The following is a 13,808-nucleotide window of genomic DNA, read 5'->3' on the forward strand; positions in this document are numbered from 1 at the left end:
AAAGCAAATTTTGCATATCATTCCGAAATCAAGGTGCCAGAGTTTGGAGGAAGACTGGGGAGAAGGAAATGCCAAAATGCCTGAAGTCCAGTGTCAAGAACCCACAGTCAATGATTGTCTGGGGTGCCATGTCAGCTGCTGGTGTTGGTCTACTGTGTTTTATCAAGGGCAGGGTCAATGCAGCTAGCTATCAGGAGATTTTGGAGCACTTCATGCTTCCATCTGCTGAAAAGCTTTATGGAGACGACCAGTACGACCTGGCACCTGCTCACAGTGCCAAAACCACTGGCAAATGGTTTACAGACCATGGCATTACTCTGCTCAATTGGCATGACATGAACCCCATAGAGAATCTGTGTGATATTGTGAAGAGGAAGTTGAGAGACACCAGACCCAACACTGTGGATGAGTTTAAGGCCGCTATCAAAACATCCTGGGCCCCCATAACACCTCAGCAGTGCAACAGGGCTGATTGCCTCCAAGCCACGCCACATTGAAGCAGTCATTTCTGCAAAAGGATTCCCGACCAAGTATTGAGTGCCTAGCTGATATAATTAATTGAATGTTGACTTTTTTTGTATTAAAAAACACTTTTTTGTATTGGTCGGCTGAAATATGCTAATTTTTTGAGATAGGGATTTTTGTTTGTCTTGACTTTTTTGCCAAAATGTACATTATATTCAGAAACAAAAGCAGCAGTGAAAGTTGATATAAATTAGAACAGGAGTGACTTGTGATTCTGATGAGCCCACTTCCAGGTTGAATTAGGGTGGCCATACAGTGTGTCCTGCATTATCTATGACAATCCTGAATTTTTAAATGCCCCACCCCTTATCCTGCGAAGCCTTAAGTAGAAGACATATTTTAGTTGTTGGTGCGAGACTCTTTTATCTTATGGAAAAAAATGTAAATACTGAGTAATATTTTTCTGCTCAATAAAATAAATATATAAATAAAACAAAATAAACTAAAGTATTGGGTCCCAACAGAGTTATTTTGTGTTTTAAACCTTTTCTGTTTTTCATATGCAACGGTTACATGCTGTTTATCTTATATGCCAGGATAACTGTTTACACAAAAGTTCTATTAAGAACAGGGATTTTTGTTATTGTATTTATTTAAGTTTATACAAAGTCAGCTTGCGGGCAGCACAGTAGAAGAGTGGTTAGCACTTCACACACCTCTGAGACAGGGCCGGCCCAGGCCATTTGGGGGCCCTAAGCAAAATAATGCAAAGGGGCCCATATTTTTGGCCCAGCATTTCGTCACAGTGTACTGTGAAACCCATACATGCAATCCAACCCATATGTCCATATTTTGTATATTAATCAGATTTTGTTGCACTGCATACTTCAAACTTCTCACCCCAAATGATTGTCAGTACTTACAGTAAATAGTGCCAAACCTTTTTCTAAAAGAGGAAAGAAAGAAGTTAAGGAAGAACTTTTATTTTTTTAAGCTTGTAATCAAGTATCAAAGTCACAAAAGTCAAATAAAGCAAGCTGTAGTAAACAAAATAGAATATGAATTAAAATGTGCCAGATTGGGGGCCTCTTAGTGGTCAGGGGCCCTAAGCAGCTGCATAGTCTGCGTATTGGCTGGGCCGGCCCTGCTCGGAGATCAAGGGCTCAATCCCAGGTTCTGGGCCTGTTGTGTGGAGTTTGCATCTTCTCCCCGTGCCTGTGTGGGTTGTCTCCAGGTACTCCGGTTTCCTCCCACATCCCAAAAGCACGCATGGTAGGCTGACACCCTAAATCGGTCCTAGGTATTAGTGTGTGTTGACTGTGAATGTTTTTTTGTCTCCTTGTACGCCGCGATTAGCTGGGAGCCGATTCAGGGTGTACCCCACCTACTGCTTGGGTTGCCAACTACCTGGAAAAAAAAAAATAATAATAATAAGGGACACCTCATTGGTAGTCCTGGCCGGCTAATTTTGTATGTGAAAAGTGTTTTTGTTTTTAAATAAATAATTATAACATTATAATAATTTTACTCTAACCTGAATTAATTAGCTACACACTTAGTTGATATAAACACACGGAAAAACAAAAATTATCAACAATGTATTTTTAATACAAAACACTCGAATAAAAACATCTGTCCTGCTAATTTCAAAACTGCATAATTTAACCCTGAAGGTCCTGAGCCTTTTTTTATGCGTGTCTGTTGTTGTTGTTTTTTTTTGGGGGGGGGGGGGGGCTGTTTTTTTTTTTTTTTTTTTAACATACTTTTTTTTTTTTTTTTTTTAAGTGAAAACAAACTCTAGAGGTACAGGTTGCTTTTTGTTTGTTTGTTTTAAACAGCTTAGGTGCGTTCGAAGTCCCCTCAGCAATAACATTTTCGCAAATTATCACTCTAAATATAGTGTGGAAATACAAATGAAATTGACAGAACACAAAAATATAATACAATTAATGAAAATAAAGTACACAGAGAAGAACAACAAAACAAATGATTATCATTTTGAACATGCTTTGTACTCAAGCTTCACCAAACCTCATATCTCCCATACGCTCATGTTGTCTTCCTGTATCATCATGACAATCACAGTACCTTGACCAATGAGATGAGCAGGATTGTTATTGTTCTGTCAACTCATTGGTCAAATAGCAGGAGAGGCGGGGGAATGCATTTCCCTCCATATTCTTGTAAAGCACCATACCAGTATTCGTTCGTTCTACAAATAGGACACTATTTTCGAGATTCATCATAATACAGGAAAAAGCACATCCCGCGAAAGCTAAATACAGGACGTATAATTTTGTTTCTGAATACAGGACGATTCTGTTTTTCAAGGGACAGTTGGCAGTCTTACCTATTGCACATAGTTAGCATGGATATGCTCCAGCTCCCCCGCAACCCTAGGATAATGAATAAGCCTCACAGCAAATGAATAAATTAATTAACAAATTAAGTTTGCATATTTAAAGCCATATATGGTCTGCATTTTAGCACCTGGCAAGAGGGATGAATTGGCAAATAAAAAATACTGTTAACAAATACAACCCACCTTCTCCAAACAATGTTTTCCTATGCTGTTACACATAGACCTCAATCGTGATACGGTATATCATAGATAAATTGTCTTGTGATGAACAACTTCTTTTAGAATCACTGTATTGTCATCACGTATGTGACTGGCGACGATTTCTGAGTGTAGGCAGTCTTTTGCCTGATGTCTGCAGGGATAGGCTCCAGCACCATATGACCCTTGTGAAGATAAGTTAAAAAAAAATGAATGAATTGCATTCTTCTGAAGAGTACATCTGAATTCGAAGTTGTGGTTTTTCTTTCCTCGCTAAATGCCACAAAGAATCGTCCTTTTTGGTGTCTATCTTAGGGTGACCATACTTTGATTTCCAAAAAAGAGGACACTCGGCCAGGCCTCGATATGCTTGAGTTCAAGATTCACTGCCTATATCAATTTAATATATTTAAAGTGTTCTTCCTCCGTCTGGATAGAAAAATTCAGATTTATAATATATATATGGCAGAAAACACTCAGATGACTTAAAGTTCCGCTCTGAGACCCCAATTTGGCCAAATTTCAAAATTGTCCTATATGCATGTGTGATACATCATTGGAAAGCTTAAAATCTCAATTTTCTGAGGGAAGAATAATTTTGGACAGGAGGGCCTTTAAAAAAAAAATTTAAACAGCAAAATCTTATCTGGAGGTGAGAGCACGAGAGAGCAGAATTATAGACGCCATGACTTTAACGAGATATTATTGCGCACTTACCTTGTTTCGATCCAAAAACTCCACGTTGCATGTATCACTGAGTGTCAAGACACAGCTGTGAGTGGCCATTAGCCATTGGAGTTGATTTAAACAAATTCCATACAGTTTGTCAGTTATTTGTTAGTTTTAGGGCTCCGGAATGGCAAAGCTAGGGCAAGTCAATGGTGGTTGAAATCAACTCCATCGACTAATTAAACCCCCGCTAACTCAAAGATTAAGCCTTATGTAAAAAACTCAATTACACGTGATGACATTTTTCTGTTATTTTTATGTTGAGGCAGCAAAAGGAGAAAAATTGGTAAAAAGTAACTGATAAGTTAAAGTAACTTAGTTACTTTGATAATAAAGTAATCAGTAAAGTAACTAGATTACTTTTTTGAGGTGTAATCAGTAATTAAATTACTTTTTTAAGTAATCCGTGACAACACTGCCTATCTCGCACCAAACATGTGGTTCACTGTTAAACTAAACACAACGAGAGAGAACTACACATTGTTTTTGTAAAACAACCACCTACTAGTTTCACCTTAACTGCTAGCGCCATGCTAGTAAACAATGCAAAACAGCACAGACGGGCTATCTGATGGTATCAGTGTTCTGATATCTGTACTGTAGCCTTTCCTGCTACTGTATGTTGTTGTTTAGTGCCCCGCTAATTATTTTCATTGAAAAACTGGTGGTTAAATTGACACTTTTGTTAGAGTGCATGTGGAATACAAGCCGCAGAGTGGTGTGAAGTGCAAAGAGTGCTGTTGGTTGTCCGTGAGGGGCAAGAAAGAGCAGAAAGAGAAAGGGATTGAGAAAGAAGGCTGTCCTAGCTGGAAGAAATGCGGTGTCCACAGGCCGTCGGTGCTGGATGAATTCATTAAAGGAAGCGCATTCTCTCCCAGCTGCCATTTCTCCCCCTGCAGCCAGGCGCCGATCAATGGCAGGAATACATCCAAAACAACATTTAGCACAAGACCTAAGTAGCAGGGGTACATTTAAGACTTGTGTGTTTGTGCACGTCTCCCCTGGATGTGAGCACTCCCTTTCAAAAAAAGAAGAAAACCTGCTTTTGAAGTGGAGCAGGAGAGGCGTCGGGGCAGTGCATTTATATCACAACAAAGAAGCTTGTTTAACACGGATGGTTCCAGACGAGACATTTTGCCCGTTTGCTGTTTGCGCAGGGAATCATTTGCAGGGTTTACTCGGAGTAAAATCATACATAAGTGAAAGCATGACTCATTGCTTGCACTTGTAATAATTGTACGCATCCTGAGAGAAAGGGAATATACAAAAGGCCTTTTAAGGCTCGATAAAGTCAATATGACCTAATCTAACTAGGGCTAATACAGAGTCAGAAAATTTCAAACAAATGTCTTTTTTTAATGCTATCATATGTCATTTCTGAGAAGTATTTATTCTGCTCTCTGGTGATAACTTAAAAGTGTGGCTTATTTTATCAGGAATTTAGTATGATAATGTGCACTGCCGACATTATTTCATCTTTTGTGAAATTAACTTCAATTTCAATTGATTGTTTGACTTCTTACATCAAAACTGGAACAGAGCCAACAAAATGAATTTACTACCATCTACTGGTCATGAGATGACCTGCACCCTCGATGCCGCTGCACACATTAATGTACAGTACAACAGTATAAAGTGCTTACAGAATATATTAAATCACATTTGGCAATACTGGGTTAATGTGTAGCGTTCATATGCAATATAGAGCAACTAAATTTAACTACAAGGGCAAGACGTTAAATAATAAACCATTTTCACTGTGAATAAGTGAACAAATAAGCAAGCGTGTCAGGTGAAGGTAAAGATATACTAGGAGGAAGCTCATTATTTTCGAGAAAGTAAATATGCAACTCAGTTCCACAGGAGAGCCTGAAATTACTTTCAAATAAAATCAGGTTGTATATGATCTATTGGAGGTTTTTTCTTGTTCTTTTTTTACACTTTAAAGAACATGAGAATCCATCGAGAACATACTGAGATGGCCAATTCCTACACAATTTCAGTATTAAAAATAATGAATGTTAACTAATGTTCCAATTTCTTGAAATGCTACATTTTTTGGTACTCTTAAGGTTGAGCTATCAAAATATTATTATTGTTGTTTTATTTAATTTCAAGCTGACCATTAAATATCAATAGATAATGCAAGGTTACCTTTTTGAATGGGACAAATATGAATTCAGATTTCACAACATTGTAGTTTATTAATTTCCCCCTATATATTTATTTGTGTATTTTATTTACATGCATTCATATTGAATACATATTTGCTATTGGTATTTTGAACCACAATTGTTCACATTTACAGCCAATATATTGCTCTATAATAATAATAATAATAATATCGCACTGTGTATTTCTAACTACACTATTTGTGGGGTTTTTTCTGCCTCTGAGTGAGGTATTTTGTCCAATAAGCAAATGTGCTTCCTCGCCCATTTGCTGGCCACAATAGAGCTGGAAGATGACAATTCATACCTTGCGCCACTGACAACATATTAAAGAAAAAATATTAGAAAATGTTTTAGCAGGCAATGACATTTACTTTTTAATTATTCATTATTAGACAAAAAATGAGTGAAGGACAACAATGGATCGTTTAAAATATTTTATGTATATATTTGTCTTTTTATAAAGTTGTATTAATCCATAGACTTAGAACATATAAAACAAAGAGGATTTTTAAAAAATCCCAAACATTGCAAAGTGAATACCTGAATAATTCAAAAATATTAAAAATAATTTGGTGTGATACAGTGAGAGCTCCTGACGCACCTTGCAAGCGATAGCATCATTTTGCTTCCGTGCACAAAATCACTGTAGGTGAACGCTCAGAAAAGTGGCCTTTGAGAGGAGGTGCCTGCGAGGGTTTGACGGCGCTGATCCCGGTTGTCACAGGGTGATCCCGGTACAGTGTTGTTTGAGTTTGCAGGGCAGCACTCCACGATTCAGCTGGTAAAAGTCCACCAGTTGAATCAAATCTGAGAAGCGTGTGTGACCGTCATCGAGGGTGTAGGACAATTCCCCTGCGTCGTCCACCTGCCGGCGGGGGGGGCCAAGGAGGATGGATGAGGAATTACTGACAATGCGTCTTGCATTTAGAAAATAATTGAGATGAAAACTTCATGATTATAAGAACTACTTATGATTCTGTGAGTCTGTGTACATACAGAGGGGCAAATACTGTAAGTATTTAGTCAACCACTAATTGTGCAAGTTCTCCCACTTGAAAATATTAGAGAGGTCTGTAATTGTTAACATGGGTAAACCTCAACCATGAGAGACAGAATGTGGGGAGAAAACAGAAAATCATTTTGTTTGATTTTTAAAGAATTTATTTGCAAATCATGGTGGGAAATAAGTATTAGGCTCGAGCGTTTACGTCACAGCAACAAGCGATCATGCGAGATTTGCGACAACGCAGCTATATTGGAAGCACTTCTGCATCACGGGACATTTAAACTTAAAACGGCAAATACAATTCAACTACGAGTGCCAAAGATGGAAAAAAGTAAGGAAAACTTGCCAGGTCGATATAGAGACAAACTTGTTACCACTGCGAAGGACAGATATGTGAGCAAACTTAAGGATGTGAACAATGTTGACCCTTACGAGCAAGCCGAACACAAATGGAATAAAGATGTCGACAAGCTTCCACCACTACGCGAAATGGACATCGTGCTGTATTTAGTGTTTGGTGTAAGTTACTACACTCATCAGCAATTCCGAAACTACAAATCGCTACAAAGCTACGAACAGTTTTGCTGCGGATGCGTGCAGGACCTGCGCATTATGACCGTAGCAAACGGCAACACCATCGTTCTTGCAAAGGTAGGCAATGTGTGTTTACATTTTCATTGTCATGAACATCTGAATTTGTGCTGTGCTAAGCTGTGTGATAGTTAAGTGACAAATCAATGCTGTGTTTTAGAAAACAGATTTACCTTGCTCAGTGTTCCCATACCATTCTTCAATGTTTGGTAACTTCAGATATGACCTTTCCCTTGCCTTTTCTCCATGTAGGGATCCGGAAGAAACTCAATGGGGTTCCGTCGAGCTGTACATTCTCCTTTCTATTCGATCGGTTGTTGCAATTCTTTACCGAACAATAATTTCCAACCATTTTTAAAGAGCGACCTGTGTCGAAATGCCTCACTGTTTATGTTTCCCCGAGTTCTGACACCGGACTTTCTGCTTCCAACATGGCGGTAGGGGCGGAAACATCGCGAGTGCCACGTCGTACGCTCAAGCCTAATTTGGGCAACACCAAAAATTCATCTCAATACTTTGTTATGTACCCTTTGTTGGCAATAACGGAGGCCAAACGTTTTATGTAACTCTTCACAAGCTTTTCAAACACTGCTGTTGGTATTTTGGCCCATTCCTCCATGCAGATCTCCTCTAGAGCAGTGATGTTTTGGGGCTGTTTGGGCAACACGGACTTTCAACTCCCTCCACATATTTTCTATGGGGTTGAGATCTGGAGACTGGCTAGGCCACTCCAGGACCTTGAAATGCTTCTCACGAAGCCACTCCTTTGTTGCCCTGGCTGTGTGTTTGGGATCATTGTCCTGCTGAAAGACCCAGACACGTCTCATCTTCAGTGCCCTTGCTGATGGAAGGAGCTTTTCACTCAAAATCTCTCGATATATGGCCCCATTCATTCTTTCCTTTACATAGATCAGTCGTCCTGGTCCCTTTGCTGAAAAACAGCCCCAAAGCATGATGTTTCCACCCCCATGCTTCACAGTGGGTATGGTGCCATTGAGTATTCTTTCTCCTCCAAACACAAGAACCTGTGTTTCTACCAAAAAGTTCTATTTTGGTTTCATCTGACCATAACACATTCTCCCAGTCCTCTTCTGGATCATCCAAATGCTCTCTAGCAAACCGCAGACAGGCCTGGACATGTACTGGCTTCAGCAGGGGGACACGTCTGGCAGTGCAGGATTTGAGTCCCTGGCGGCGCATTGTGTTACTGATAGTAGCCTTTGTTACTGTGGTTCCAGCTCTCTGTAGGTCATTCACTTGCTCCTCCTGTGTGGTTCTGGGATTTTTGCTCACCGTTCTTGTTATCATTTTGACGCCACAGGGTGAGATCTTGCATGGATTCCCAGATCGAGGGAGATTATCAGTGGTCTTGTATGTCTTCCATTTTCTAATAATTGCGCCCACAGTTGATTTCTTAACACCAAGCATTTTACCTATTGCAGATTCAGTCTTCCCAGCCTGGTGCAGGTCTACAATTTTGTCTCTGGTGTCCTTCAACAGCTCTTTGGTCTTGGCCATAGTGAGGTTTGGAGTGTGACTGACTGAGGTTGTGGACAGGTGTCTTTTATACCGATAATGAGTTAAAACAGGTGCCATTAATACAGGTAACGACTGGAGCCTCGTTAGACCTCGTTAGAAGAAATTAGACCTCTTTGACAGCCAGAAATCTTGCTTGTTTGTAAGTGACCAAATACTTATTTTCCACCCTAATTTGGAAATAAATTCTTTAAAAATCAAACAATGTGATTTTCTGTTTTTTCCCACATTCTGTTTCTCATGGTTGAGGTTTACATATGTTGACAATTACAGGCCTCTCTAATCTTTTCAAGTATCAGAACTTGCACAATTGGTGGTTGACTAAATACTTATTTGGCCCAATGTAATTGTAACTTAAAAAGTCACCCTCAATGACTCATCAAAGGAGAATTAATATTACTCACAGGTAAGATCTGGAAGTGTTTGACTTTTTGCATGTGGCACAGTGACAGCACAAATGTCTTGGGGTTGCTCTGACTGTCCCTCAAAAGGAATAACCTGAAAGCAAAATTATTATTATTGTTTTTTTTTTTTAACCAAGTTCTTGTGTTGGACATCAATAGGTTGTGCAGGTGTTGTGGGCAGTGATGTTCGTGCCAAACAGAGCTTGTTACCCATCAATAGGACCCTGCTGAATGATCAGACGCTGAGCTTCATCCCGTGATAGCTTGCCATGGAACCAGGGCTGGGCTGAATGGAGAGCTGAAATACATTCTTCAGGTTACTTTAGGTCCTTTTGTATGTAGTGTTTGTGTCGATTTTTAACCAAGACTTAAAATAAACCCAACCTATATTGAGTGAACTTTGGGATGCAGATGGGCTTCCATGTGCACTCAGACGGTGACAGCTTTTCCTCTGAAGGACAAAAAAAAAAAAAAAACAGAAAAAGATTCCGTGAGCAAAATTCAGACTGAATAGCTCCTATTGTCTCTGTTCACATTTGAATAGTTTTGAACAACAGTTCTTGTTCTGCTGTAACTCACCCTCCATGCCAGGCCTTCTTGCACGGCCACAGAGAGAACCTCCGAAGGGTTTTCAATCACCCGACTCTTCTGGCCAGAGAAGTCCATTGCCACTAAGGAGTTCTCAGAAATGCTCCGCTGAAATTATGGTTATTATTTGATTTAAATGTACTTGTTATATAAAAGTAAACTGAATGTTGCAACAGGTGCTGTCTCTTTTTAAGGTTTGCACTACATGTATTTACACATGGCGTGTAATGGGGTTACAACTGTACAACCATTTTATATCATTGGTTTCTCTTAATATAACTTGAAAAACTGTTATACTGATAAGTGAACTGCGTTTGAAATGGCTCTTTACAAGCCGGAGTTCCACAAAAGGATTTTACTTCTCTTCTTTCAAGTAAAATGATGACATATAGTTGCTGTGTGGGTCTGTTGTACGTACATGCACATACATTATATACAGTCATGTGAAAAAATTAGGACACCCCATTAATCTTTATTAAGAAATGTTCACATATCAATGTCCGATCTTGTTTTTCTTTTTATTTCTGGAAAAGAAAGTGACTTAATAGCAGGTAAACAACAAAAATTAGCATTGTTTTACTCATTAAACCAAATTTATCAGCAAAAATGCAAATTCTAACTGAGGACACCCGACCATCTAAAAGCTAGTTTTACCCCCTGCGGCTGAAATAAATTCAGTGTTTGATATCGGTCTGGAGAAAGTTTGCGCCACTCGTTAACGCAGAATACCTTCAATAGTGACTGACTGTTGAAGTGAATGAAAACACCATGGTGAGATTAAAGGAGCTGTCTGAGGCTTTCTGCCTTCAGAAAGAAGATTGTGGACGCTTATGAGTCTGGTAAGGGATTTCAAAAGATCTCAAAAGAATATAAATTCAGCCATTCCACTGTCCGGAAAATAGTCTACAAGTTGAGGGCATTCAAAACAACTGCCAAAATGCTCAGGTCTGGCCGTCCAAGCAAGTTCACCCCAAGAGTAGAGCATAAGCTGCTAAAAGAAGTCTCCAAAAATCCTAAAATGTCATCAAAAGACCTACAGCAGGCTCTTGTTACTGTTGATGTGAATGTGCATGCCTCTTCAATCAGAAAGAGACTTCACAAGTTTAACCTTCATGGGAGGTGTGCAAGGAGGAAACCTTTGCTCTCTAAGAAGAACATGAAGGGCAGACTGAAGTTTGTCAGAGTGAATGAAGACAAAGACCAGGACTTCTGGAATAATTTTGTTTGGACAGATGAATCTAAAATTAAATTATTCGGACACCAGAGCAGAGGACATGTTTGGCGTAAACCCAATACAGCATTCCAGGAAAAGAACCTCATACCAACTGTGAGGCATGGAGGAGGAAGTGTGATGGTTTGGGGATGCTTTGCTACAGCAGGACTTGGCCAGCTAACCATCATAAAATCCACCATGAATTCTAGAATGTATCAGAGGATGCTTGAGGAACATGTGAGATCATCTGTGAAAAAAATTAAAGCTGAAGCAAAACTGGACCCTGCAACATGACAATGACCCAAAACATACCGGTAAATCCACCAAGGACTGGCTGTAAAGGAAGAAATGAGTCCTGGAATGGCCGAGTCAAACCCCAGATTTTAATCCCACTGAGATGCCATGGGGTGACTTGAAACGGGCTGTACATGCAAGAAACCCCTCAAACCTCTCACAGCCAAAAGTATTCTGGGTTAAAGAGTGGGGCCAAATTTCTTCAGACCGATGTCAAAGACTGGTAGATGGCTAAAAAAAAGCATCTCAGTTACTGTATCTTAGTTATCTCAGTTGTTTCAGCCAAAGGGGGTAAAACTAGCTATTTGGTGGTAGGGTGTCCTAACTTTTTCCTCAGTTAGAATATTCATTTTTCTTGATAAATTTGGTTTAATGAGTAAAACAATGTTAATTTTTGTTGCTTACCTGCTATTAAATCACGTTCTTTTCCAGAGATAAAGAAAAACAAGATCCGATATTGATATGTGAACATTTGTTAATAAAGAACTGAATATTTAACGGGGTCTCCTAATGTTTTCATATGACTGTAATTATAATTACACTTTCCTGAAAATACACAAGAAATAGAATTCCAATGAGTGCCTTTCAACAGAGTAAACTATTGTTACTCTTTGGTTGGATCCTCTTGCTTTGGGTAAGACTGTTGGTCACATAATGCAAGCATCCCAGTTGAAAGGAGAAGTGATGAGCTGTCTAATCTGAGAGCATCTGATAGTGTTATTTTTAGAAGACAAAGAGTTCATGAACATGTCTATATGCCATAAATAGGTTGAGTTCACCCCCGCCTGCTGGGTTTCGGGCTACTCTGGGACACCATTAACCGAAGGTGCCTCATTTGTCCGAACTATTTATACAACAACTACTACACTGCTTTTCTTATTTGTGCATCCAAGCAAACTCACATGATTTTTTTCAAATGAAACAAGTGAAACTATATTGTTTCTTGCTCAACCAGCTTACCATTGGAGAAGCTTTTTGTTTCTGGTGTGGCTGCATGAAGTTTTGGTACAGTTGCATCCCAAACTGAAACAGAAAAGTACCACGAAAATGTATTTGTTCGGTATCCTGAAGCCATTCCTACACTCCACGTATTATATGTGGTTCATTTAATTGCATTATGAAGAGCTTTAAGAAACAATTGGGTAATAGTTAATGTGTTATATTGGCCTCACTTAATGATCATGACACAAATCTTTCTAGAACATGCTATATGGTATGGATTTGTCATGACGGTCATCTTAAAATACAACTACAGTGGTACCTCTACATACGAAGTTAATTCGTTCTAGTACCTTGTTTGTAAGTCAAAAGGGTCGTTATGTTAAGCATGATTTTCCCATAACAATACACTATAATTAGGGCTGTCAAACGATTAAAATTTTTAATCGAGTTAATCACTATTTAAAAATTAATTAATCGTAATTAATCGCAATTAATCGCAATTCAAACCATCTCTAAAATATGCCATATTTTTCTGTAAATTATTGTTGGAATGGAAAGATAAGACACAAGATCGATATATAAATTCAACATACGGTACATAACGACTGTATTTGTTTATTATAACAAAAAATCAACAACATGGCATTAACATTATTAACATTCTGTTAAAGCGATCCATGGATAGAAAGACTTGTAGTTCTTAAAAGATAAATGTTAGTACAAGTTATAGGAATTTTATATTAAAACCCCTCTTAATGTTTTCGTTTTAATAAAATTTGTAAAATTTTCAATCAAAAAATAAACTAGTAGCCCGCCATTGTTGATGTCAGTAATTACTTACACAATGCTCATGGGTGCTGAAGCCTATAAAATCAGTCGCACCCAAGCGCCAGCAGATGGCAGCAAAACTCCACAAAACACAACTAACATGTGGGCGTTTCACTGAACTGTCATTTAAATCTGTCTGAGCGGGGCATGTGTGTTAATTGCGTAAAATATTTTAACGTGATTAATTTTAAAAATTAATTACCGCCCGTTAACGCGATAATTTTGACAGCCCTAATTATAATTCCATTAATTCGTTCCAAAGCTCGAAAACCTACAATAAATCCTTAATAAATACTGCTGGTACTATTGCAAATAGCGATTACACAGAGCAAAACAAATAAATTGTAAATAAAAATCGGAATGATAATAATAGTAATGTAATAATAATATCTGTAATAATGTAACGAATCAGGTTCGAATGTGGCGGATGTGTTTTGCGTGGTATACCTGAACGTACCCCGTGGCTGACATGACAGTA

General features: G+C 38.7%; 1 protein-coding gene across 5 annotated transcripts in view; it reads right to left on the reverse strand.

The window, feature by feature from the left end:
* Positions 1–449: 449 nt before the first annotated feature.
* grb14 (growth factor receptor-bound protein 14) overlaps positions 450–13,808 on the reverse strand; it is a 54,411-nt gene continuing 41,052 nt past the window's right edge. For 2 of the 5 annotated variants that reach the window (XM_057853310.1, XM_057853311.1), the window contains 6 exons: positions 12,521–12,583; positions 10,045–10,161; positions 9,850–9,916; positions 9,676–9,763; positions 9,466–9,559; positions 3,230–6,793 (listed from right to left, as the gene is read on the reverse strand). In XM_057853310.1, the coding sequence (XP_057709293.1) occupies positions 6,647–6,793; positions 9,466–9,559; positions 9,676–9,763; positions 9,850–9,916; positions 10,045–10,161; positions 12,521–12,583 (576 nt within the window). In that variant the 3' untranslated portion in view covers positions 3,230–6,646. Of the gene's footprint in view, positions 1,873–3,227; positions 6,794–9,465; positions 9,560–9,675; positions 9,764–9,849; positions 9,917–10,044; positions 10,162–12,520; positions 12,584–13,808 lie in introns of those variants that run through there. The other 3 variants (XR_009066433.1, XM_057853313.1, XM_057853312.1) reach the window with 3 other exon arrangements.

Source organism: Corythoichthys intestinalis, chromosome 12 (assembly GCF_030265065.1).
Source record: "Corythoichthys intestinalis isolate RoL2023-P3 chromosome 12, ASM3026506v1, whole genome shotgun sequence".
Taxonomy (NCBI): domain Eukaryota; kingdom Metazoa; phylum Chordata; class Actinopteri; order Syngnathiformes; family Syngnathidae; genus Corythoichthys; species Corythoichthys intestinalis.